At 38.6% G+C, this 27477-nt stretch overlaps 1 protein-coding gene and 1 pseudogene across 1 annotated transcript in view; both read left to right on the top strand.

The window, feature by feature from the left end:
- LOC144631895 (cell adhesion molecule DSCAM-like) overlaps positions 1-27477 on the top strand; it is a 34844-nt gene that overhangs the window by 4686 nt on the left and 2681 nt on the right. The window contains exons 5-18 of the mRNA XM_078490482.1: positions 425-712; positions 1244-1510; positions 1899-2177; positions 2974-3240; positions 15666-15914; positions 16803-17087; positions 17710-18015; positions 18579-18649; positions 19212-19440; positions 19533-19829; positions 20453-20728; positions 21535-21759; positions 22008-22068; positions 23447-24280. Coding sequence (XP_078346608.1) covers positions 425-712; positions 1244-1510; positions 1899-2177; positions 2974-3240; positions 15666-15914; positions 16803-17087; positions 17710-18015; positions 18579-18649; positions 19212-19440; positions 19533-19829; positions 20453-20728; positions 21535-21759; positions 22008-22068; positions 23447-24280 — 3934 coding nt within the window. The remainder of the gene's footprint in view (positions 1-424; positions 713-1243; positions 1511-1898; positions 2178-2973; positions 3241-15665; positions 15915-16802; positions 17088-17709; positions 18016-18578; positions 18650-19211; positions 19441-19532; positions 19830-20452; positions 20729-21534; positions 21760-22007; positions 22069-23446; positions 24281-27477) is intronic.
- Positions 13049-13933, top strand: LOC144631885 (uncharacterized protein KIAA1958-like; annotated as a pseudogene).

The following is a 27477-nucleotide window of genomic DNA, read 5'->3' on the forward strand; positions in this document are numbered from 1 at the left end:
GTTTGCCGGTACCCATTTGTGCACCTGGGTGGAGAGAGGCACTATGAGAGTAAAGTGTCTTGCCTAAGAACACAACACAATTACAACCCCAGCTAGGGCTCAAACCCGGACTGTTAGATATGGAGTCCAGCATGCTAACCATTAGGTCACCGCCTCTCACTGAAGGGGAAGGGTACCACCCCATGGCCAGCAGAGCATCCCCTTGCAAATGTACAAGTGCCCTCCCCTCTAGACAAGTAATAGTACTGTAGTCTAAGTGCTTTATGTTTGAACATAACTAGAGTCAAGATATTTATTTCGTTCTCTAACTGGTACTCTGAGACACTTCTCTCTCCATGAGAAGTAAACAAACACCGATACTGCCAAGTGGTAGGGGCATTAAATTTTAATTTTTTTTTTTGAACTTAACCTAAATTCTTTTTAGATTTTGACTTCGCTTTTGTTGAGAATCCAAGCAACCAAACTGCTGTAGTCGGTGATGCCGTCAGCATGAAGTGCGTCCCTCCTGTCAGTTTTCCTGTTCAGGTCACAATTCGCTGGTATCGTAACTATCAGCTGATTACACCTGGTGGCGGCATTTCTGTTGACAGTTCTGGAACAATCAAGTTTTCAGCTATTAAAAAGTCAGATGAAGGAATGTACTTCTGTGATGGAACAAATTCTGATCTTCAAGCTACGAGAACATCTTCATTGGCCTATGTTACTGTCCATGGTGGGTACATTGTAAACTTGTTATAATAATAATTAAAAAAAAAAAACAATTATGAACTGAGTGCCTCCAGCTTATTTGTATTTAGATTTGTTGTGCTTTTGGGTTGGAAGTCTGCCTTATTAAAATAAATGATGTTAACTATTGTGAAATGATATTAAGCATTATTTTAAGCAATTGCACTTTTCAGAAATAAAAAAAATTAAAGAGAAAGAAAAATTGTACAATAGTGAATTATCGGTAATAAACTGGAACTAAACTGCATGTTTGGCCTTGACAAACTGTTGGGTGTAAAATTTATATATTTCACCCCTTTTTTTCTACTAGAGCAAAACAGCCACCATGGATTAATTAGATTAGAATGAAAGGAGAATAAGAAACCCCTCTGGGACTGACATTGCTTTCAAAAGAAAGAATTTCACCAGGCTAAAATTACTTCCATCTTATAAATTATTGAATTGTACAAATAACATTTTTGGCAGATCATAACAAAAACTCAAACCAAGCTTTAATTACTTCTTTGTTACATTTCAGTTCCACCTACGTTCCAAGTTCAGCCCAGGGACACCAATGTCACACAGGGATACCCTCTTACATTACACTGTAAGGCCACAGGCTTTCCACTGCCAATACTAACATGGCAAAAAGATGGTCAGCCTGTGGATACTAATCACGTGACCTTGCTGTCCAATGGGAGCTTGTATATTTCCAGTTCTGTTGTGCAGGATGCTGGGAAGTTTAGTTGTATTGCGACCAATGTTGCTGGCTCTGCTACTGCGACAGCTGATGTTGTTATTTATGGTAGGTGCACTTGTACTATGAAATAAAATAGTTACATAGATTGCTAAGAGCAGGTTTTCAGTAGCAACATAATTGAATTTAGTGTTGCGCTTGCAAGGTCTCTTCTGAATGATTCATGTCAGATCTTGTGAGAACTGCTACCTGACCTCGTTTTGCATTGTATTGATTACAATTCAAGAGGTTGATTTAGTAGATTTTTGGCCCACACAAGCTGACACATTACAACTCTGGAATTTGGTGGGACGAAGTGACTAGGAGTATTACCAAACCGCAAACGCATGAAAATCTAAAAGAGAAACACAATGAGACTAAATTACTTTGAAGAGTTCATTTCACATTTCAGGTCAAGCTTCAAACAGCTAACAAGACATTTTATTTTATTTTTAAGTCCCACCATCTCTTGTCTCATCTGCTGCAAATGCCACCAAGACAGTTGGAGAATCAGTGAAGTTTGAGTGTTCATTTAATGGAATCCCAAAACCGAACATTCAGTGGTTTTACACTTCTGGGGGATCAAGAGTACAACTCACACAGACAGGCCATTATGTTATTACAGCTGGGTCTCTTGAAGTCAGGCAAATACAAAAGAAAGATGAAGGAAAGTACATTTGCAAAGCTGTAAATATTGCTGGACATTTGGAGTCATCAGCGTATTTGAGGGTGAAAGGTAATTTTGTCTTCCAGAAGGTTGTTCAAACGTTGGGTAATGATATCTCCTGAATAAATTGCTATTCAAAGAGTTGACAAAACATACTGTACACTATTCGATGGATATTGATTTATCTGGTGGATAGCGTCATGCATTCTTTGAACCACCCAAAGCCAGTGTGACTGCAGCCAATTTCATCATCATCATCATCACTTTGTTTACCCTCGGAATTTGGCATTAGATTTCGTGCAGGAATACATGCAAGCTTAGCTATGTTTTGTATGTCAAATTATCTTGTTATATATACATTTGTTGCAGAATTGTGAAAGTCATACAGTGTATTACGATTTTTTTTTATTAGTCAAAAGACAGACAGAAAAATCATGCTTTTTTCTACTCTAGAAAATTTTGGAAATGAAATTTTATAACCCGAATTTCACTGAAGCCGCTGTTGCCTTCTTGAAAATTGTAGCTGGCCTTTTTTACGCCCAAAACGGCATTTTTCCCCATGTCATGAAAGTTTGGGTAAAGAAACGCTCCAATTTTTCATCATACTTTAAAATAATTTGTAGGCAATTACAGTGTGGTATAGGTCTTCCGAACGTATAATCACCGAATCTGACACGCTTCCAATTCAATTTTGTGTAGATTGTTATTGCAACAAAATCAAAACAGTGGCACTTTATACATGGAATGTTACTATATTTCTGACATTTTTCATTAGCTCGAATACCTTTGAGTACTTACATTATAGCCTGCTTTTGATTGTTATACATTCCTGACATCACAAGATTACTGCGACTGTTTGTTTCAGTGCCAGCCTCTCTTGACATAAACCCAGTGAACGTCACTGTCAATGAATCATCTTCAGCCTCATTCCGGTGCAACGCGTCAGGTGATCCAAAACCAGTAGTCACGTGGTTCAAAGGTGACATGCAGTTGACAACAGGTGGAAGGATTGTGATTGGTGGAGACAGCCTGACAGTGTTGAACACGATCGCAAGCGATGCCGGACAGTACAGCTGTAATGTTAGTAATGGGTTAAATTCCCATGTGGGAATCGCTTATTTACTTGTGCAGGGTGAGTGCTGCGAGAAATTAGCGTAAGGGTAACTTTATATTTCACGTCATTTGATCGAGCAACATGTATCATTTCACACACACGGCGTTATGTTAAAGAACACTGCATACTGGGATTTTGTCAGTGAAATATATGGCCCAAATCATCGATAATATTATAATTATCCATTTAATGGATTATATTATTGACAATTTTTGCCTTTTATTAGACATACCCTGTAGGTCTACAAAACTTTATTTTAACACGGTAAAAAAAAAACAACAACAACAAAAAACATCAGTTTCATTTCACACAAAAGGCGTTATGTTAAAGAACATTGCATACTTGGCTTTTGTCAGTGAAATACAGGGTAACTTTATATTTCATGTCCTTTGATCGTGCAACATGTATCATTTCACACACGAGGCGTTATGTTAAAGAACACTGCCTATTGGGATTTTGTCAGTGAAATATAAGGCCCAGATCTTCGATAACAGGATCCATTTAATGGATTATGTTATCGACGATTTTCGCCTTTTATTAGACTTAGACATACATTGTGGACAAAGTTGTATTTAAACAAGGTTAAAAAACAACAACAAAAAACATAAGGTCTAAAATACTGTTTTACCAGTTTGCCGTGTGAGTGCCCATTGAGGAATATACGTCATTGATTCCCTTTCTAAACTTTGTAAGTGTTAATGGCTTACGTAATTCCGGTGGCAGTACATTCCAAAGAACAGCCCCGGAATAACCAAAACTGCGTTTAAGATAATTAGTCCTTGTTTTTTTGCCTTTTTGTTGAAAAGACATTTTTTTTAAAGCACGTCGCACTTGTAGTCAGGTACCCAGGAGTCCAAAATGTGACACCCACGGGCATTTTTGTCTGATTTTTGGCAACATAGCTATTTTTACTAAATCGAGTACGCTGATTTCGAAAATCAATGTTGCCAAGCTTAATTCTTGCGTTAAGATGATGTTTTGATGCATGTAATTATGACGTCATGGTCCAAATAAGGAATTTTCTTTCCTTTAGCTATTTTAAGCATAATTCATCCAGAAATTCGTTCAAAACATTATTTGTATTCTGTAAAATGATTTTAAGAATTTTCTGATAGGTTTTATACCGTTTCTATGAGTATCAAGCCGTCTTGTGAGAATTGACCACGCCCTCTCATAAAAATTCACTTTATCACGGGTATAGTGTTAACATTTTGTTTAAAAATGAATGTGATTATTCTATTAATAGAAAGTTGTAATTGAATTGCTCCACAAACATCAGCGATGTTTGACATACACCATAACGACTGCTTTTATCCACAAAGAGAGTGGCAAGGAGAGACAGAAGCAGGCCTACTCTGGGACCTTAGCTCGCCTTAACTCGCCTTAACTCGAATCCATATCAATACTTAAGCTTGTCCAATTAGGAAAAAATAATTTTCTAAAATAGAATGAGATTTGGTTCCATTCAATTTTTGATGTCATCTGAATTTTTTTCATAACTGGACAACATGGAGCCTCATTATATATTCAAGACATACAAAAACTACATGGCATTTTTTGCTTGTATGTTAGTCAGGCATATTATAATTATGTTTTAACCGGTATCGCGTCAACATTTGGTGGGTCATTTTTCCTTAACTTGCCTTAACTCGCCTTAACTCGCAACTGTTAGGTAAGCTCATTTTTTCCTTAACTCGCCTTAACTCGCCTAAACTCGCATTAACTCGCACAATCTCGCGGCGAGTTAAGGTCCCAGAGTAAGCCTAGAAGCAAGATAATGGAGCTGAGAATTCTGTACATTTCACACAACGAAATCCGGGTTGTTCTTGTCACGGACAAATGAGACATTGCAAAAAATTGCCAAGAAAGATCTCGTGACTCTAGAAATAAAACAAGATCTTTCGATTGGACAGACTCAGCTTGAACGATTCGTGGAATGGAGGCTACTATCTTCAGACAGAGAGAAAGAACGGGAACGGGAAGAAGGGATGGAAGACACACTTTCGTAACCCTGTTCGCAAGAATAATCCACCTCTATTTGCCAGCCTTTATGAAGTTAAAAGTGCTGCAACTAGCCGCAAAAAGAGAAAGACTTTAAATTTGCATGGAAACCAGAGTATTCTATGTTGTCTAGTGACGGTGTATGAAGGCAGGCGCGAGATAAACATGCAAGCCATATTGTAGCATCTGAGGTATAATGCCGGTGCCACTGTTTCTCGCAGAAATGAATCCCACAAGTGTGAAACAAGTCAATTTTAGAAGACGTTCTCAGAAGAAAAGGTCAAGTGCCTAGAGTCAGTTTGTTCTTCGATGGCTTCGCCCTGGTGGCAGCATACTAATTATGGTGGCAGCTATTGGCAAACCAAAAAATGCAAATGCTTTCGGTGGGTTTGCGGAATGTTACGTAAACACTGTTTTACGGAAAGGTCCTGGATACCAGAGGATTGGTGTGTTATTCGATGGGAGGCACTCCATAAAAGCAACGACAAGAAGTCGACGCCCCGAGAACACGGCGCGGCCTGTGAGCAGAGTCATTGAAGTACGTAAGAGAGGTTCAGTTGCGGTCGATGAAGTGGCGAGCATTTTTGGCACTAGGAGACAACAAAGCGGACTTTGCACGGATTCTCTCAGATGAACTTATCTCGCAGGCACTGACTCTGCAATCGTAGTATATCTGGTGGTTTTTCATACGAAGTGGATTCTGCTCAGATCCTTGCCTAGATGTAGTCTTTTTGAGATCCAACCAAGAGGAAGCCGATACGAAGTTTGTTCGTTATGCAGTCAGTCATAGCGGGCCTTTTGACAACATAATAGTTTCCACTCGAGGCACAGACTTGCTGTTACTTCTCCTGGCACATCGATCGCGCTAAGCTGTCATCAACAGTGTGGAAATGAGCAGGAACTTCAGAGAATCCAACGTAAATAACTTTAGAGGATGTCTCAGCAAATCTTTCTAATAACTCGTCAAGGAAATGAAAACTCTCCACAGATGAAAGAGGTGCTGTAACAGCACCTCTTTCATCTGTGGAGAGTTTTCACAGAAAACTTTGTTCTTCTCTTCTCGGTCGGCGAAGATGTCCTCGAAGCTGACACCATTACCTCCGCAGAAAACGTTTGTTTGTTGAATGTATGAAATCCGACTTGACCACTGGCTATATATGTGCCTCTTCGCTATGAATTTAGAAAAACGCATGCCATGTGCACTGGGCTGTGCGGATGTACCAAGACCGACGCTAATTGCTATATCAACCTGCGCTAAGCGCTTTAAAGAAACTTGTTTAAAAAGCAATATTAGTTCAGTGTTTTTAAAAAAGTTCAGAAGATATATTAAAAATATTTACCGATATTGATTAAAAATATTATAGACAGATTTAAACCTGAAAGCAAGGAGCAATGTTATGATCATTTTGAATTCGTTAATTTTACATGCGTTCAACCAAAGTCTTTATCATGAGCCTATAACAGACAAAGTGCATTGTGAAATAAGTTAGATTCAGCAATATACAAGACAATCAATAAAGTTTTATCTCTAACTATAACAACGATGATATATTACGACATTAACTATGGTGTTATTTCCATTTATTTTACCTCAAAACTTAAACAAAATGCTGAAACAAGGGAAACTCGATATATGAAAATACGCTTCAGCGTGGCACGACGACAATATTTTTCTTTCTTATTGCAACTATAGCGATTTGTTAATACAAATATCGCATTTGTTCTTTGACAAAATAACAAACCTACACCCGTGATAAGGTTCCCGCGATAGGGTGAATTTTGTTTAAGAGGGCGTGGTCAATTGTCACTAAAGGGCTTGATTTTCACAGAAACAGCGTAAAAACTCTCAGAAAATTCTTGAAATCATTTTTACAGCACACTAACAATGCTTTAAATGAATTTCTGGATGTATTATGCTTAAAATAGCTAAAGGAAAGAAAATTCCTTATTTGGACCATGACGTCATAATTATATGCATCAAAACATCATCTTAACGCGAGAACTAAGCTTGGCAACATTGATTTTCGAAATCAGCGTACTCGGTTTAGTAAAAATAGCTATGTTGCCAAAAATCAGACAAAAATGCCCGTGGGTGTCACATTTTGGATTCCTGGGTACCTGACTATTGTGCGGAATATCTACCTTTGTTATTACATGAAATTTTCGCAAAAATATCGCGAAATTAAAGTGACTCACATTATGTCAATAATCAAGAAAGAATAAGTTTATTACTATTGAAGGAAAGAATTATCAATGTAAATGGATGTTGTCGTCAATTGACTCAAGAACAATAACTCATGCACGTTCAAGCATAACCTACTTGTAGAGTCCCGCCCTTGCATTTTTTGTTAATTTTGACGTTATTTTTTCCTTTGATGAAGTCGTTTTATTTAATTCAAGGACATTTAAAATGATATTGTCAAGGAAATGCAAGTTGTGTCTTACCCAAAACGCGAAATAAAAGTGATTCAAAGTACAACATTTTCGCAAAATCGCAAAATTTAAGTGTCGCGAAATATGCGCACCTCAAAATCGCGAAATTAACGTGTCGCGAACATTTCATGTAATAAGGTAGTTGAACACTTTTTTGCTGGGCACTCTGTTTCACCATCTTCGTGAAATAAGAATAAAGTGTAATTTTATCATTTTGACGCCCTTAGTCCAACCAATTCATTTAGTGCCATGACTTAAAGAAAGTTTAAACACAAAATAAGGTTAAAATAAGGGCATAAATACATCAAGTTACACAGCATAATTAACAAACCACTAAAACATTTTTTCATACAAATTTCTTGACGCAGTAAGTTTCCTTGTGAATTCATTTACATCAATATCCATTTCACTAAGTTTCTGGTTGTATATTAGTTATGAGTAAAGGCAATATTTTGCTAATAGCATGCAGTAATTTAAATGTCTATAATTAAGATACATTTTAGTTCTCCAATATTGGTTGCTACAAGTTTATAAGGAAGGACGTACAGTCAACTCTCTCTAAGACGGACACCGTCGGGACCGGCCCAACTGTCTGTCTTAGAGAGTTGTCCGTCTTATAGGGAGTTCAGTTAGTAAAATTACTAAAAAACGGCAGGGACTGGACCAACACCAGGTGTCCGTCTTAAGAATGCCGGTCTCTAAGAATCAGACAATTTCTCAATTTCGCGGCAAGAGGATGGAACTTCGATTTCTTTCATACTTTTATGTTAGATAGGCTAGGGTATAACTTAAATCACTGTATAGTTCTTTCGATTGAATATCCTTTTATTTTAAAAAAAAATGCAAATAACAAAAATCCGTTAAAATCGTCATTTGAGGCGCTAAATTATTCATGATTTTTTCACGAGTTTGAGAGCCTCGCGTGCAAAAACAAATCACTCTACCGTCTTTTAAACACTCAAACCATAGTTAGCAATCTTTAAACATCTACTGAAATGATTTTGGGAAATATTGCGTTGTTCTTTGTAGACAAAATAATTTTATTTCGAAGGCATACAATTCACTGCCGTAAAAGTACTTGGTAAATAAAATTAATTTTCACCATGTGCGAAACCTTCAAATCGTTTAAGCTTCTGGTGGTTGAATGTTAGAAGAATGGTGTATAAATCCCTGTAAAAATTTCTCCGGGCAAATGATTAAAAGCGACGTGAGATCTTTTCGAATTCGGTTAAATATGCAAATATTTGACCTTCCGCGGTCAACTTTGAAGTTACGGGTCAGAAATAATTTTTGTTCCGTGTTCCAAGTCCTAACCCATTTAAGACCAAATTAAGCATATGAAAAAAATATGTCATTTTCTAACCTTTATCTGCTGTAAAAGGTAGGTTCGAAGACCATTTTAGCATGATTACGGCTCTTATCATTCGTCGCATCTGAGCTTCGTTTTCCTTCCGCGGTCAACTTTGAAGTTACGGGTCAGACATGAATGACATGAATATTTCAATCCGTGCACAAGTCTTAACCCATTTTGGGTCAAAATAATCACACACAAAAACATTATGAAATATTCTAACCTTTATCTGCTGTAAAAAGCAGGTCCGAAGGCCTTTTAAGCACGATTCCGGCTCTAAGCATCCGTAGTAATTTGAGCTTCGTTTGTGTAAGTATGTCATATTTAGTGGTCGAAATCCAATCTGTGATCAACTTTCGGCGCTTCTTGTCACCACTGCATCTTCTTCGACGGCATACGCCGATTGTTATTATTGCCTCGTTAATAGTACACAAAAAAATAACATCTGATCGCTAAACGGCATGATGTCGGCGCTTACAGTAGCTTACAGTCCCATCTTGCAATGGGCCGTCTGTTCGTCACGCAATACTGTGTCATGGACATTTTTTTAGGGGGTGGTAGGCGGGTGTGGGAAAGGTTGAATATGCGGAAATGCTTGATTTAATACTTTATGACAAGTACGTACTCGAGCCAGCAACAACAACAACAACAACAACAAGTACAGTGATATCTTTTGGCAGACAAGATAAAGCACACGTACTGTCAGTTGATAAGCGTTTGATACAGTGTAATGCAATGCAACTGTTCGCGAATTCGGTTGCTCGCGCGGGGTTGGTTGTAATACCGGGAGTGGAAGGAGGATATAAATCTTTACTAAACAAGTAGAGTTTTTAAGTAGTTATTCCCTTTTTTACTGTAAAACCGAAAACGAAGAGAAAACCGGGCTCGCGTCTATGTTTTTTGGGGGGTGAGGGAGTGGGGGCCGGGGGGTTCTTGGTTGGTTGGTTAGCAAAGTTTTATTTTTTTTTTTTACAAAGATACCTAACCAAATATCGCATGTCCTGTATAAATGGTTAATGATAGAAGTAACGATAAGTTTTGATTTTTTTTTTCGTGATCGAGTGGCAACTTAATAAAAACATTGCATCGCAATTTCTTTTCGCCCTACGGTAAATCTGGGTGACCTGTGGCTTCGGGTGGTCATTCGTCAACCTGTAACAAAGTACTTTCTTGGGGTGCCGTTTTGAACATACTGTCGAATTCATGATGTCTAAATTCAACAATAACTAATTTGAAGTTTAAACGAAATTAAAACATGTTAAAAAAACTCAGTGCTAAAACTCTTTGCTAAAAAGGATCAGCAAATTGCTATGGCAATTCGGCGTGTGAAAAAATCGCCAAATTTAATTTAGTGGCTTCCTAAGTAAACAAAACCTTGGTCGTGCTAGTTATTGGCACCGTCTGTTTGCTTAAAGGCTGCGCGTGAACAATTTTTTCAAAGTTCAGTTTATTTCACTGGAAATGGAAGGTTGTTGTTCTTTTAAGGCCCTTGTTCGTGGAGTTTGCGGTTTTGATTCTAAAGATCGAAAGCGTCACACTGAAATCGCTCCTCTACTGTCGTGTGAGAAGGACATCAGCAGTCACAAGTCCCAGTATTAATTTAGTTAACTCTAACATGACTCTTTCCTGTGAAAAACCAAACTTCAGAAGCTAGCTATTTGTTTAGTGTTTTCAAGGCAGCTCTTGAAAACTTCGTTAAGGCCCAAAACCGAAAAATAACAATCTATTCAAGGGGAGGAAAAGCGTTCCTTGCCGACACAAATAACGGCTAACCGCACACGGCAAAACACAAATCTTTATAAAATCGCTTTACTAATACTTGAACAAAAAGTTCAGTTTTAAGATACCTTTTTTTTCGTTTAGCTCGGCGTTTATTTTAGCTGATAGAATTTAGGTACCATATCTAAGGATCACACCCGGAACACATTGCCAAAATGATACCCTTCTAATGGATCGAGAACGTCAAGAAATATTCCCTATCCCGGAGTTTTCATAACCTGCGATCAGGAGTTATTTTTCTCGCGGCGGAGAAAGCCTGATCGCAGGTTAGAGTTTTCAGAGCAACTCTCACCCGGACGATCACACTTTACGACCTGATACTGGGTTCAAACCATTTACTTCTTTACTATATTAAGACTGTATAACGAAGTTTTCAAGAGCTGCCTTGAAAACACTAAACAAATAGCTAGCTTCTGAAGTTTGGTTTTTCACAGGAAAGAGTCATGTTAGAGTTAACTAAATTAATACTGGGACTTGTGACTGCTGATGTCCTTCTCACACGACAGTAGAGGAGCGATTTCAGTGTGACGCTTTCGATCTTTAGAATCAAAACCGCAAACTCCACGAACAAGGGCCTTAAAAGAACAACAACCTTCCATTTCCAGTGAAATAAACTGAACTTTGAAAAAATTGTTCACGCGCAGCCTTTAAGCAAACAGACGGTGCCAATAACTAGCACGACCAAGGTTTTGTTTACTTAGGAAGCCACTAAATTAAATTTGGCGATTTTTTCACACGCCGAATTGCCATAGCAATTTGCTGATCCTTTTTAGCAAAGAGTTTTAGCACTGAGTTTTTTTTAACATGTTTTAATTTCGTTTAAACTTCAAATTAGTTATTGTTGAATTTAGACATCATGAATTCGACAGTATGTTCAAAACGGCACCCCAAGAAAGTACTTTGTTACAGGTTGACGAATGACCACCCGAAGCCACAGGTCACCCAGATTTACCGGAGGGCGAAAAAAGATTGCGATGCAATGTTTTTATTAAGTTGCCACTCGATCACGAAAAAAAAATCAAAACTTATCGTTACTTCTATCATTAACCATTTATACAGGACATGCGATATTTGGTTAGGTATCTTTGTGAAAAAAAAAATAAAACTTTGCTAACCAACCAACCAAGAACCCCCCGGCCCCCACCCCCTCACCCCCCCCCCCCCCAAAAAAAAAAAATAAATAAAAATAAAACATAGACGCGAGTTTTTCTCTTCGTTTTCGGTTCTACAGTAAAAAAGGGAATAACTACTTAAAAACTCTACTTGTTAAGTAAAGATTTATATCCTCCTTCCACCCCCGGTATTACAACCAACCCCGCGCGAGCAACCGAATTCGCGAACAGTTGCATTGCATTACACTGTACCAAACGCTTATCAACTGACAGTACGTGTGCTTTATCTTGTCTGCCAAAAGATATCACTGTACTTGTTGTTGTTGTTGTTGTTGTTGCTGGCTCGAGTACGTACTTGTCATAAAGTATTTTATTTCATAGGTACTGAGATTTAGGGCCTGTTTACATGGAAGGCGGGTGCCCCGGCTAACCGAGTTACCCGGCTAACCGAGCTACCCTGGGCGAGCCAACTTTTCATACGTTTCCTAAGAAAATGTATTGAAGCCTTTACATGCTAGAAGGGTAACCCGCCTTGCCGGGGCACTCGGTCTACTTGCCCGGGGCACCCTTCTAGGCGGGATAGCTTTTTGCCATGTAAACGGTTATGCCCGAGCTATCCCGGCTTGCCGGGATAAGTTTTCGCGCGTGTTTTTAAACTAAATTTGAAGTTAATGGCATAAAATGTATAAATTCTGGACCCAAACAGTGCTATTTGATCAAAATTAGTTTTATCAGTCGGCTGGAAATATTTCTTTGAGCAACAGCTAATTAATTCGAAATTTTCGTGGGAATGATTATCCTAATTCACGACACAACAAATTTAATTTCAATTTAGCGGCCAAATACTGTTGAATTTCGATTGAATTTCGTCAAAAATGAACGCAGTAAATTTCTAAGAACTTGTACATCAAATTAAAATAAGTTTGAAGACGAAAAGCCTTGATTATTCAGTAAAAAGTCATATTTTTCTTCAATCATTTGGAGCTACATTGTTTTCCCACGCCGTGACACGCTTCAATGAAGCTGTCTCATCTCGGGTAGAAGGGCTGTGAATTCTGCATGTAAAGGCGGGCTAGGTTTTATCCCTTCTAGCCGGGTAACTCGGTTAGCCGGGGCACCCTCCCTCCATGTAAACAGGCCCTTACTCATGAAAATCGTAGGGAGTAAAAATCGTACTGATTCAGAGCTTAGCCAATCAGGAGCACGAACGACAAAATTTCACTGTGAAAAAATATCGTTCGTCCAATTAGCAACGCGAACGACGAATTTTCACTGGTGATGAATGAACGTATTGAAGGAAACGTCATCCCACAGCCGCTGCCGACAAGAAAACCCGCGCTTTGAAAAATGGCCGAGGGAAGGTTTGCTTCTGTTTCTTCAGTTGAAGAATTCATTTTAGAACAGGAAAACAAAAACACCGCGGCAAAAAACTGAACGAGATGTAAAATTGCTTGAAAGATTTTTGATAACGAAGAACGAAGACAGAAAAATAGAAGATATTCCGGCTGTTGAGCTGAATGAATACATCAGCCAATTCATCATTGCCGTCCGCACCAAAGATGGAAATAAATACGAGCCGACTTCTCTTCGAAGTTTAGTGGCTAGCTTCGAAAGACATCTGAAGAAAAAGAGCTATTCTGTAAGCATAATCAACGACTTGGTGTTTGAGAAAACCAGGAAAGTTCTACAGTCTAAACAAAAGCAGCTAAAAAAGCAACGAAAAGAAAATAAACCGAAAGCGTCGGTAGCTTTGACAAGCGAATATTGTGCGAGAAGGGTTTGCTCGGTATGTGTAGTCCCGAGGCACTTCTAAACACGCTCTGGCTAAACAACACTCTTCACTTCGGACTCTGTGGGTGCCAAGAACATCGTGATATGTGCTAGGGAGTAAGCTACTGAAAACGGCAAGCGGAGTCGAGTACTTGGAGTTCAATGAAAGACAAACAAAAACTAGAACGGGATCAGACTGCAGCGATGTCAGAACCGTACCGCCGAAAATGTTTGCGACCGACGGAAAATAAATTGACTGAAATAAATTGTGATTTATCTTTTTGACTTAACTTTGTTATTGGCACGGCTTCCTTTATTAACAGACATTTGACTTAACTTAAAAATTTTGAATGCTGCAGATCTTTGATTTACTCAGTTGTTGAGCACTTGAATGGTTTTACAGTGTCATTTATTTGTGCAAATAAATTTGTCTACTCAGTAGCACGGAAAAGAAAATCTCAGTACCTATGAAATAAACATATTACAGCATGGAAAATGCTTTGTACGATTTTTATTCACTCGTTGATACGTATCAGAAAACTCACTCGTTCGCTACGCTCACTCGTTCGTTTTCTGACACTACTCAACTCATGAATAAAAATCGTACGCGCGCACTTTCCATGAAGTAATCTCTATAAATCAAGCATTTCCGCATATTCAACCTTTCCCACACCCGCCTACCACCCCCTAAAAAAATGTCCATGACACAGTATTGCGTGACGAACAGACGGCCCATTGCAAGATGGGACTGTAAGCTACTGTAAGCGCCGACATCATGCCGTTTAGCGATCAGATGTTATTTTTTTGTGTACTATTAACGAGGCAATAATAACAATCGGCGTATGCCGTCGAAGAAGATGCAGTGGTGACAAGAAGCGCCGAAAGTTGATCACAGATTGGATTTCGACCACTAAATATGACATACTTACACAAACGAAGCTCAAATTACTACGGATGCTTAGAGCCGGAATCGTGCTTAAAAGGCCTTCGGACCTGCTTTTTACAGCAGATAAAGGTTAGAATATTTCATAATGTTTTTGTGTGTGATTATTTTGACCCAAAATAGGTTAAGACTTGTGCACGGATTGAAATATTCATGTCATTCATGTCTGACCCGTAACTTCAAAGTTGACCGCGGAAGGAAAACGAAGCTCAGATGCGACGAATGATAAGAGCCGTAATCATGCTAAAATGGTCTTCGAACCTACCTTTTACAGCAGATAAAGGTTAGAAAATGACATATTTTTTTCATATGCTTAATTTGGTCTTAAATGGGTTAGGACTTGGAACACGGAACAAAAATTATTTCTGACCCGTAACTTCAAAGTTGACCGCGGAAGGTCAAATATTTGCATATTTAACCGAATTCGAAAAGATCTCACGTCGCTTTTAATCATTTGCCCGGAGAAATTTTTACAGGGATTTATACACCATTCTTCTAACATTCAACCACCAGAAGCTTAAACGATTTGAAGGTTTCGCACATGGTGAAAATTAATTTTATTTACCAAGTACTTTTACGGCAGTGAATTGTATGCCTTCGAAATAAAATTATTTTGTCTACAAAGAACAACGTAATATTTCCCAAAATCATTTCAGTAGATGTTTAAAGATTGCTAACTATGGTTTGAGTGTTTAAAAGACGGTAGAGTGATTTGTTTTTGCACGCGAGGCTCTCAAACTCGTGCAAAAGTCATGAATAATTTAGCGCCTCAAATGACGATTTTAACGGATTTTTGTTATTTGCATTTTTCTTTAAAATAAAAGGATATTCAATCGAAAGAACTATACAGTGATTTAAGTTATACCCTAGCCTATCTAACATAAAAGTATGAAAGAAATCGAAGTTCCATCCTCTTGCCCCAAAATGTTGGATTCTAAGCGACCGGCATTCTTAAAGAGGTGTCCGTTAAGAGAGAGTTAACTGCCGGTATTTACATTGTATAGTCATCTAGTTTGTCTCAACATAAATTAAAACTCCTCTTTGATGTCTGCAGTTGCTCCAAACATAACGTCGTTTAACGTTCCTCGTTTGGTTCAGCTTGGAAGTAGCACCACCCTAACATGTGCAGTCAGCGGCCTTCCCCAGCCAAGTATCACGTGGTATAAGAATGGCGTGTTGTTGTCCGGGACAAGTAGTTTGTTTGTAATAGGATCCGTGCGTAAAGCGGATGGTGGTGTTTATACCTGCGTTGCTTCTAATGCCGCTGGAAGGAAATCACAGCATGGAAACCTGACCGTACAAGGTTAGTGTAATGCAGGCCACACTTTTTTTTGCAATTTCAGCTATGACCAGCTGGTCATCAAACTATCTGAAACATCACAATAACGGTTTAAAACTGCTAGTAAAATAACTCACGAGAAGCACAGGAAAGCCATTAAGAGAGGGCGTGGTTGGACAAAATTTAACAAAAATAATAAAACGGATTGCAACTTGAAAATTAACAGCCTGACTTTGTTCAAATGTATCTCAGTTTGTATTAAAATGCCATCTACAGCTGTCGATTTCCTGAGCAGTGTACGGCTTACAGTCTTTCCCAGCTTTTTACAGATATGTCCAGGATTGAACGATAATGAGATGCACGCTCCTCATGACAGGCATCACAAAGTGTCCTCATTAATTAAAGTTCACCAAAACACACCAAAATCTGTCAAATATGAAGTAATATTGAAATGCCAAATAACATAGTCAAACATGAAGTACTTATTAAACAATACTTGCGTTCAATCCTGGACATAAGTAGCTTTTTAATATCAGGAGGAACAAAACTATTTCGCTCTTTTTCCTTAGTCAGAAGGCATTCTTGTTTGTTATGTGACCGTGATTTTACCAATAAAAACCTGTTAAAAACTCTGCCAAATTTAAATTTAGGGGTCACATTTTAAGTAAATTGGCGATTGGTTTTTTGGTTGATTTGCACAAAATCTGCTATATATCTTTGTCAAATACTGTTTTAGCGTCAAATCTGTATATATAAAACGAAAAAGTAAGTGACATCTTATCCGAGGCTGGAGTTAGCTTTCGAGTTTACTCTTACATGTAGGTGCACGCTTGTTTTCTATTTCATAAATATTAATTATTCAGAATATATTAGATAGTTATGTATTCATAGATCTCTCCTTTACTCCAACAGTGGCTCCTAGTCCTCCTCTTTCAATCTCGGCCATCCCACAATCCTCTACCGTTATTCAGTTGTCATGGAGACCAGGGTTTGATGGACACAGTGCTATTACCGGCTACAGAATAGAAATGAAGAGGGAGTCTGGGGCTTATGTTGTGTTGGAAGAGAACTTATCTGTGACGTCATACACAGTGAGAAATCTTGCTCCTTACACAAGTTACACCTTCAGGATATCTGCGCGTAATGCTGTTGGCTTAAGTCCTGGGGCGACTATTGCAAACCAAACCTTGCAAGATGGTAAGTGGGAACCTAACTCTTTGTTAAAATTTCCAGAGAAGACCAAGCCATCGCATTTCTCTACAAACGACCTGCAACCCTGGAGAAACGACACACGACTCACTAAAAACAAGAAGCGAGATGCGATTCTCGGGAAACGAGACGCGATTCTCGGGAAACGAGACACGATTCTCGGGAAACGAGACACGACTGTCGAGAAAAGAGACGCGGCTTTCGAGAAACAAGTCGTAACCTCAGAGAAACGAGATACGTCTTTTGAGAAAAGACACGCGACTTAGGAGAAACGACACACGACTCACGGGAAACGACACGGGATTTTCGATAAACGACGCGCGACTCTTGAGAAACGAGACACGACTTCAAGAAAAAGACGCGACTTTCGAGAAACGAGTCGCGATTGTCGACGACGCGCGAACAACGAAAAGCGTCTCTCTTCAAACGAGCCGGGAATCCCAAGATTCGAGTTACGACGCGCGAACTCAAGATAAATTGTATAATTTCTCATATTACCGTCGAGGGCCTGTCCTGTTTACTTACACTAATGAGAGATGCTCCTTTACGGAGGCTTAGCAATAGTAGAGGTTAGTGTACTAATTTTGTACATGTATTTTCACAATTTTAGCTCCTTCGTCACCAACGAACATAGTGGTGGCACCTTCCAATTCAACTGCCATCAGTGTATCATGGAATAGACCAGCTCAGCCAAACGGTCAGATCACACGATATGAGATCCAATACAATGCCGCTGACAGTAGTGACGTCATCAGTAAAGTGCTGTCAGCCAATCAGATACCAGGACTTAAGACTGTGATTGGCAGCTTAAAGCCATTCACTCGCTATCAGTTTAGGATTCGTGCAGCCACTGGGGAAGTTAATCTTATGTGGGGGAACTTTTCAGTTACAGCTGAAGCGACAACTGGTGAAGCAGGTACTTATTTATTTCACGCTTTCATGCAACGAACTATAGCCAAGTATTCGTTCGATGAGGCTCGTCACTGGCTATTTTTTTTATAGGCCTACATGAGTGGCGAAATATGATTATGTCTTCAATAACACCTTCAAAGTAAGGACCATTAACCTCAAGTTAAAGCAAGTTCTGTTTTTGGTTAACTCTTGTAAGAATTCCTTGTTTAAGACGACTTTCAGATCGCTTTTTGATTGAGAATCGTAAAACCAAAACCAAAGTATCTTTTCAATTACAAACAGTCCATTGAACCAATCAAAACTCGAAGTACATGAAATTGGCGCAAAGCTCGTGAAAACGTATGCGGCCTAGCCGCGATTGGTTTTGGTTCTACTTCTGATTAGATGAGAAAGTGGCGCGAGATTTTTAAACCAATCATAAGCGTAATAATTCAGAATCTAAGTAAATGCGAATAACTCAAGTGACAACCGCTCTATTAACGATTCAGAGAGTAAAGGGTTCATAGTACATGTAAATTGTTTTACATTTTTTGTGACTGTATTTTTATTCTTTTGTTTTGTTTTCAGCTCCAGATACTGCGCCTCAGGACATCCAACTGCAAGTTTTGTCGGCTAATTCAATTTTCTTGAAATGGAAGGTAAAATGACTGTTTTGAATGATTTGCTCGCGTGTAAAGCCCCAAACGTGCTAGCGATAGTTGACATCGTTTGTGTTGTCAGCCAAGCAAGTGTCCCCGGCTGTACATACACACGCTATACTACCACTATTTCCTCGTTACTTTGTAAATTACAACTTTGATTACACGAATATTTGACAGTACAGTCGAACCTCTCCATTCGGACACCTCTCTAATACGGCCACCTCTCTATTACGGACAATCTCCGATGTCCCGACAAAACTCTCATACATTTACTTCAGAAAAAATATAATATATATTATATTTTAATACGGACCCTCTCTAACACGGACAACGGACACTAAATCTCGGCCCCAAGGAGCAAATTCACATAAACTTAACCTCTTTATTACGGACAATCCATTTTAGGTACTAAATACTTGAAGCTGTCAATGAAGTCAAAAGTGACGTCATAGTGGTGACCTCTATAATACAGACACCTTTCTAATACGAACACTTTGCTCTGTCCCTTCGGTGTCGGTATTAGGGACGTTCAACTGTATATGACTTTCCTTTTCAACAGATTGTTCCCTCAGGATCAACAAACGGCAATGTTAGAAATTACATTATATCCGTGAAAGCCGTAGGTCCGTACAGATTTTCTGATGCCAAGAACTTCACCACGGACACATCACTGAATTTTACCATACGACAACTGTTTCCGTGGACAAAGTACGATATCGCTGTCCAGGCCTTCACGGTTCAGGCCGGTCCCATGAGTCCTTGGAAGCAAGCTTGGACTTTTGAAGATGGTAAGTTGTCAGCGTGGAATATGCTTCCAAGTTACCATGGTAACAATCATTTGTTATATTTAAACCTGTTAATCCGGTATTTTGTTTTTCAGTACCTGGTCCACCGTCCAATGTAACTCTGGTCTCTAAAAGCCAGCACAGCATTGTGGTCTTCATGGCTGAACCACTTCCACTCATGCGCAATGGTATCATCCTTGGGTATGCTGTGTTTTACAGGGAGACCAACTTATTGCCAGACGCAGGATACCTGTCTGTTAACACAACTGCTTCCTCTGTAACGCTGGTTAATCTTACAGTCTTTACAGAGTATTCAGTTAAAGTCGCGGCATACACAAGCGCAGGGCGAGGAGACACAAGTGAAGTGAAAACAGTAGTTTCACAGGAAGGAGGTAGTTTGTTTGTTTGTTATAATTCTTGATCCATTGTCAATGCCCGGACAAACAAACAATAGTAATTATCAAACTCAGTTTATTATATATGGTCAAAAACGTGGATTGGATCAGTTTATGTAAACTGTTTACAGCCTCTCTATGTTTCAACGCAGAAGAACGCGAAATAGAAACAGCCAGGGGGTAGGGGTGGGGGTGTGCGAAGCGAGGAAAATAAATTTTGCGCTGGCGTCCAATTCTCTCTCGAAGAAAATTACGAGAAAATAAAGGGCTGTCCACAGTTTGTGGTGAGCTTAGCACATATCAAGTTTTTTCTTGAACTTTATGTAGGCCTTACTCGAAGAAGAAAGAAAACGTGGAGTAATAATTTATCGATACTTTAAATGTTTCAAGTTTCTTGGGTTCGGTCAAGAAGCAAAAATATCCACTTATACAATTTATAAATTTAAATACGAGATTATTTCAGGCGTAAATACCCGCGGAAACCTATGTCTTGTAACGTTATGGCACCAGTATGAAAAGTCGGTTCCAGTCTCTCGTTGAAACAGATAGAATGGTTGTTATTTCAGGTGCCAATATTTTGAAATGCTTTTTATTTTTTATTATTTATTTTAACTGTTCAGTTCCTGGTACAGTCGATGACGTAACTGCAAAAGCTGTGGATCACAATACTATTACAGTGACATGGCAACCCCCTAAATCACCTAACGGCAGAATCGTGCAGTATAATGTCACATACTACACTGCTGACAGTAACTCATCACACAGCTTACTAACAGATGGAAAGCTGACTGTCAACATCGACAACCTGGCCGCCAATACTACTTTTTACATATTTGTGACGGCAAAGACGAGCAAAGGGTTTGGTAGAAAGGGGATGACAGTGAATGTTACCACACGTAAGTAATACATGTAAGATGACCAGTTGTTTTACCGCCGCCTGGTTGTGTTGGGGCGGGGGGGGGCTTTGGACTCTCGCAGTGGAGCCTTGAGATAACAAATATCGGAGCGACAAAACATTGCATCGTTTATTATTTTACCTTTAAGTCATTTAAGAGACAGTTTCACCAAGATTTAGTGCTATTTGAAAATCCAGTGAAGGTGTTGGTGTAAACTGGAAACCCACTAATAGTTGCCTAACCTTGCTAAAACGCAACTGTACTGGCCACGAAAGTTGTTTAAAGCTGGCGTGGCAACGGACGGTTAGGAAAGAAGTGGTCTAAAACTTGAAAACAACGGGCCGACGTTGTCAAGTTTGACAGTGTTACTTGGAGAAAATCACTATAAACAACATTGATTATGGATTGTTCACATCCATATGCCTCTTTTGTCGTTTAGAGTTTATTTTGTTGATCAGTGGATGCACCTATATAATTCTAGCTTAGTTTACACAAAAACTCAGAACTGTTAGAAGACCTCTCGTGATACTGCCACTTTAAAAGTCGTCGAGAAAGCTCAGGAAGACGTCTTTGACATAGAGTGACGACCAGCTTTAATCATTACATGTCACAATAAGTTACCAACATTTACGAAAGCTGTGTCATCTTCCCTCCAAACTTTCAACCTTCCACCCAACGGCTGCTAGTTGCGTCGACGTTATACAAAACCTAAAACACCGTATGTGTCACTAGCTGAAAGAATTTTTGTATGGCTGTTTGTAATTTTTTTACCCACACTAGTAACGGTTATTACGTTTCAAATGCAGATATTCTTCCTCCGCCAACTGCCAAGCCCACTGAACCGCAGACCACCCCTCCTGAGGAATCCAACACTACAACCCTGGCAGTCCCTGTCGGGACAGAAAAGAGAACAGATAAACTGACAGAGGATCACATGGTCATTATCATTGTCTGTGTGGGGCTCATAGCGCTGTTTCTTCTTATCGCGGCAGTTTATTTTCTGGGCTTCAGACGTTGGAGAGAACAAAAAGGTATGGGCTGTTTCCTTTTTACACTGAAGCAATTGCAAAAAATAAAACAACAACAACAACAAACAAAAACATTAAGAAGACAGACGAGAAAAATGAAACTTAGTCACAAAAAGAGAAGTAAAGTTTCTCCTTATGCAGTTCTAAACAGGGATAAAGTAATAACTGAAGAACGTGCTATGTTTTTACTTTGCAATATGGTTTTGGAAATAGTGAGTGAAGAAAATGGTGGGTTTTTTTTTTCATTTTAGATGTGGCGTACAAAAAGTCAAGAAAGATACATGAGTTCAGGAGTGGTTATGAAATGGATAGGTAAGTAACTGATTGCTTTCACCATTGAACGCATCCTCTGAGACCAATGTTCTCCTCATGTGCTGAACGCCGCCGTAAGCTGAAAAGAGCTAAATCATGAATGATAATAATAAAAACAACGTCGCCGTAATTTTGTACGTTCGTCGCGAACATAAACCATCCCAGTCTTTTCCATTCTGAAGCTTCCTTGTTCCATTTAGTTTGCTACTACCTCAGAAAAAAGCTTCCTTTACGTAAACCAAGTGATATAGTTTACTTATCTAACACTTCTTTTCATTAGTTTGTGATATAATTGACGTATCTAACGCTTCTTTTCATTGGTTGTTAAGTGATTTAAATGGCAATGGTCACTATAGGATGATGGGATCGTTCTCTGTTCCACAAACAACATAAACAGTAAAGGTAACTCGGTATATAACTAATCGTTATAAACTACTCGTTATAAATAATAATCAATTATAAATACATTTGTATAGCGCTAAAACTATACTATAAGACTTAAAAACGATAACAAACGTTTTTTTGTTTTTTCGACAAAAAGTGAGATGGAGGGAGTCTTGCTTAAAGCGCTCCATTAACAGAAGAAAGCTGATAATTTGACATCTTTAAATACTTAGATCTCTCAATCGATAATCAATCTGTTGATTAACGAACCAGTCAATTTATCAATCTGTTAGTCAGTTAATCTGCTCGCAGTCTTTCGTTTAAATAGTTTGCCAATCATTTAATTCATCTTACAATTCAAGAATAACATAATTAAATAATAGGAAAATAACAGGAAAATACCTTGAGCGAAATAATAAATAAACTTTTTATATTGGAAATAAATGGGTTTCATAACCTTATGATACAGTTAGAAGGAAAAAGAATCATTAACTACAAAACAACCTGATTACATAAAACAAATCTTTTTTGAAGCAGTAACAATAATATTCAAGACCCGGTTGTTTGAAAGCGTGTTAACTCTTCCATGCAGGAAAAAAAACTTTAAAAAATGAAACAAGAAAAACTCGAAGAATGAAAAAAAATTAAAATATAACTTGCGTTGAATGAAAAAAAAAATTAAATATAACTAACAAGTGTTGCCTCGAGAAGAGTTATTTAAGATAACTGCAGACAACATGATCAAATCCCTTTTTTACAGATCATCGATTCTTGTGATAACGGCCCTTGCAAGAAATCAATTCAGACTTTCTCTGACAACTGGCTCTGAAAACCTATTAAATCAAAAACTCCTAATTTACGACACAGCACAACACTGAGCTTCTTTTAAAACTATTTTGCCAAGTGCATTTGACTTTCTTTTCGACCGACTCGGTGATCTAACAGAATGTCTTAACGTTAGTTAATATTTTTCAATTTTTTTTACCCTTATTAGACCACCATACACTGGTTTCACTGGAAGCGCGGTTCTTGACGTGCAAGAAGAGCCGAGCATAGCAGACAACTTCTCCAGCGATTCGTTCGACTCCGATTGGAACAGCAGTGTAGCCTCACCTTCCCCGGTGAAACCGAATCCGCAGTACGCTGACCCAACAGATCTTTCTACTCCGCGTGCATCGGATCCCTCCCCACTGGCTAACAACCAACGCAACCAGAGGTTTTCCATAGCGTCACAAGATAGCCAACCGTATTCAAGTGTCGAGGAGCTCGGTGGAGGTTTCTCAAGCTTTGGACCCCTTCCGCCGGTTGCGTTCCGCACGACTCCTATCGAGGAGCGAGGCTCGGAATCGCCGGGTAGTCGCAAGTCATTCACAAACAAGCTTTTCAACCAAGCAAGCGGGCCAGAACAGGTTGATGTCGGAGAAGGGAGCCGAGGCTCCGAAGGTTATCAGAATAAAGATATGACCGGGATGGAGAACAAGGGATATGATTCCGACGAGGAGCTTGATAAACGTCTTGCTGCCTCCGGTGGTAAAAACTCGGCACCGAGCCCGGTCCCACCGCTCAATCTTGACGATTTGTATGCAAAACCGGACAAAACAAAGAAAAAGACTTTTCGCAAGAAAGAGGCACCATCCTCGAGCGACACTGAAAGCAATCAATCAGTAACACAAGAGCCAAGTAAGATGAACTATCCTTACGCGAAGCCGGATAAAAGTAAGAAAACATTTCGCAAGATGTCCGGTGACCCACAGGGAAGCCAAGCTTCCAGGCAGGCAGACGGGCCAAGTCATGATCCTGTGGTTGTGTACGATGAAAGAACTAACTTGTAAGTTGAAGGTATTAGTAATTCATTCGAACTGAAGTGGGAAACGATCGTCGACATTAATGCGGGAATGCATGCCAGCACAGTTCAAAGGGCGACTTTCCATCCTTATTGTTTTCCGAGGGTCGCTGGTACTCAAATCCAAGATGGCGGTCACTGCGGTCGGTGCTCGGTCAAAGTGGTGGCCATCATGGATTTGAATACCAGACAGATCCCTGCGACAAGTTTGGAATACTCATTTAGTATAATTGTATATTGCCCTATTTATTTTCCTTCCTAAATTTTTCTATTATCGTACCACTGAATTCCGTGTTACATTTTTTATTGATAGTCGCCAGCATTCCGATAGTTTTCAAAGCATCCTTCTCATACAAAGGACATAACAAAAAGATGGAGGGAAATTAGGCAAATTATCGGTTTTGCACGAACTTGGATTCTGCAGTTATAAAATAGTATGTACACGTCAGAATTACTGAAGAAGACGACGAAAGAAAAAAAAAACACTAACGTTTCTAGACAGGATAAAATAGTAATGGCTCGTGTTTCGGCTATGAACATTTGATTGCCGTGTTAAATAGGTTTTTTCAAAATTTCCCCATTTGCGGCAAACCGCATTCAATCATCGTACTAATGAACTGCATGCAAAGCCGGGTAAACCTAAACTACAAAATTTGAACTGAATAAGAACTTAAATTAACTTTTTGCTCACGTCGACCAGCGAAGTAAAACTTCTTAGAACTGAGTTTTATAACTTAATGCATTCTGTGTTGTAGTCCGCTACAAATAAGAAGTCCTCTTTACAGCAAGGCGCCCAAAAGTGTGACCACTTTCAATTTATTCACATTCTTTCGTGCAGATTTAATCCAATCAAAAGCCGTGGATAGCTTGCAGTTGACGTCTGATTGGATTAAATCTGCACGAAAGAATGTGAATAAATTAAAAGTGGTCACACTATTGGGCGCCTTGCTGTAAGTCCCTTTTGAAGCCGCATAAAAGACGAGAAGGAGGGAATACTGATGCGTGTACATATGTCTTTATTAAGATTTTCCACTTATTTTTACAACCCATAAAGTATTTTATTTCTTTTAAAGTGTGTCATCATCGAGACTTTACTGCGAATGTCAGTGTATGCTTATTGCCTATTTTTGTTCCTTGTTTGTGTGAATACGAAGCTGACTTTTCTACTTTATAAATAAATTTGAGTAAACTAAACAAAAACAAAAAAAAAATATATTGCCTATCGTGTAACTTATAGACAGTTACATTGTGCGAATAATTAAATTTAAGTTTTTATTTAAAAAATACTTAACATTATTATATATTTTTTTAAAATTTCAATATTGTTTTAACAAATGCAATGTTATCCTAGTATTGTTCGTACCTTGGCGTCCAGCCCGAGCATTATTAATTCTCAATATAAATTTTTTGACAATATCAATTTTAATGCACAGTTGTACCTAAAATAATAAGGTGAATTTTACTTACTGTGCAAAAAAAATTTCAAGTTATTTTGTATATTTCAAGGACTTTTCATGAGCGAAGTTTTTAATAAATAAAGCGTGTGTGGCTGAAGATTTGTTTGCCTGAGTTTATTATCCACCTCGTCGCTGTGTTATAAATGTATTCTTGTGCTTGCTTTTGTACGCATATGTGTGTGTGTCGCCCATTTTTGTATGTGAACATATTTCTTCAGGTACCTTCGTGCGACTTTTTAGATAGCTTTGATGGGAATCGCGTTTCATGCTTTTCCCAAGGTTCACGCTCTTTTCGTTAACTGGTAAAAAAAGAAAACAAAAAGAGAAATACGTTAGTAATTTTCCCTTCGCCTGTTGCGTTCTGAGCGGCATCTGTTGTCCAGAGCATCATTCTTCATCAATTTCACCAGCATTCTTGCAGTTTACAAATGATCTCCAATATTGCATTCTTTTCTTGTAACTGACATAAAGTGAACTTACTGTAAGCGTCTTTTTTCCAATACAGTCAAAAGAATCGCTTTGTTTTCGTTTAGATAACGAGTTCAAATGTTGTTCAATCCACTGGGCTTCATTTCCCTTGTAAGAGCTCCTTTCTAGCTTCCAACATTGCTTTCCACAGGTATTCCCTACACACAGTTCAACAGCAGACTGTGTTTCTTTTGGCTTGTGCAAGCGTTTTCAAAAAAAATCTTACCTGATGTTCTTTCTTTTCGCGAACTTCATTTTGACGACGATGTCGTACAAGTTAGGGCTACTAACCAGCTGGCAACAACCTTAAAACTTCTAATACTAATCACTAATGTAACACTAACGAATTACTATCACTAACAATTAACACTAGCTCTAACCCTTAACAAACAAATTGTGGATGTTCTGCGTTTTAGATCAAGCATATTTTAAAAAAAGTTTAAATAAAAATAAATACAATACAAAATATTTATAAATACAGACTTTAGTGCAGCGTTTGTGCAGCGCTTTGGGTTTTAAGAATCAGACTTGAGCTTTGAGGCTTGCACGATGGAATATCCTTCAGTATTTTTCTTTAAAATGACGGAAAATTATCAACTGTTAGCCACCTTTAAAAATTCGGTTTCGCGATTATTAATGTAAGCGTTTGTCCTGATAATCTACGTCGCCGCTCGGCCTGACGGGGCGTATTCAGCCTCGTCCCGGTGTGCTTAATTGGTTTCCAGTTTCCTTGCATTCCTTCATGTTCCGTAATAAACGTAGGAAGTTTATAAAACGGCAGTGGGGCGCAACTAATTAGCGTAAATAGAACAACACTCATGTGAATAGATCCTTCAGTTGTTTTATTTTCAAAGCTGCGTGTTTATAAGTTTGCTTTTGTTACAAGGTCATTAGATGGTCTTTGGATGTAAGTGTGTATTGAAGGAAGCTTAGCCCAGTGCTTAAAATATCACCACTATGTTTTAATATATATTTTTTTCGCCGTTTGATCCTAATTGTAGAGAAAAAAAAAACATTCTTTTATGCGGTTTTACGCTTTCTATTTCTATTGTTTATAGTTTGGCCTTTTGTTTAACCGCACGCATTGATTATAGAGTAAACCTCCCTTGAGAACAACAGATAAGAGTTGACCTTTCAATTAGGGTTGTTTTTTAAAATGTATCTTGGTGTATAATTAGTTTATTTACGTGTAAAATGGTTTTGGCACGAGGTGTTAATGGGACTCCTGTCGTCCTTTTCAAGGCTGTAATTTCATTA

The sequence above is a fragment of the Oculina patagonica genome, chromosome 1, assembly GCF_052425735.1.
Source record: "Oculina patagonica isolate OP01 chromosome 1, crgOcupat, whole genome shotgun sequence".
Taxonomy (NCBI): Eukaryota; Metazoa; Cnidaria; class Anthozoa; order Scleractinia; family Oculinidae; genus Oculina; species Oculina patagonica.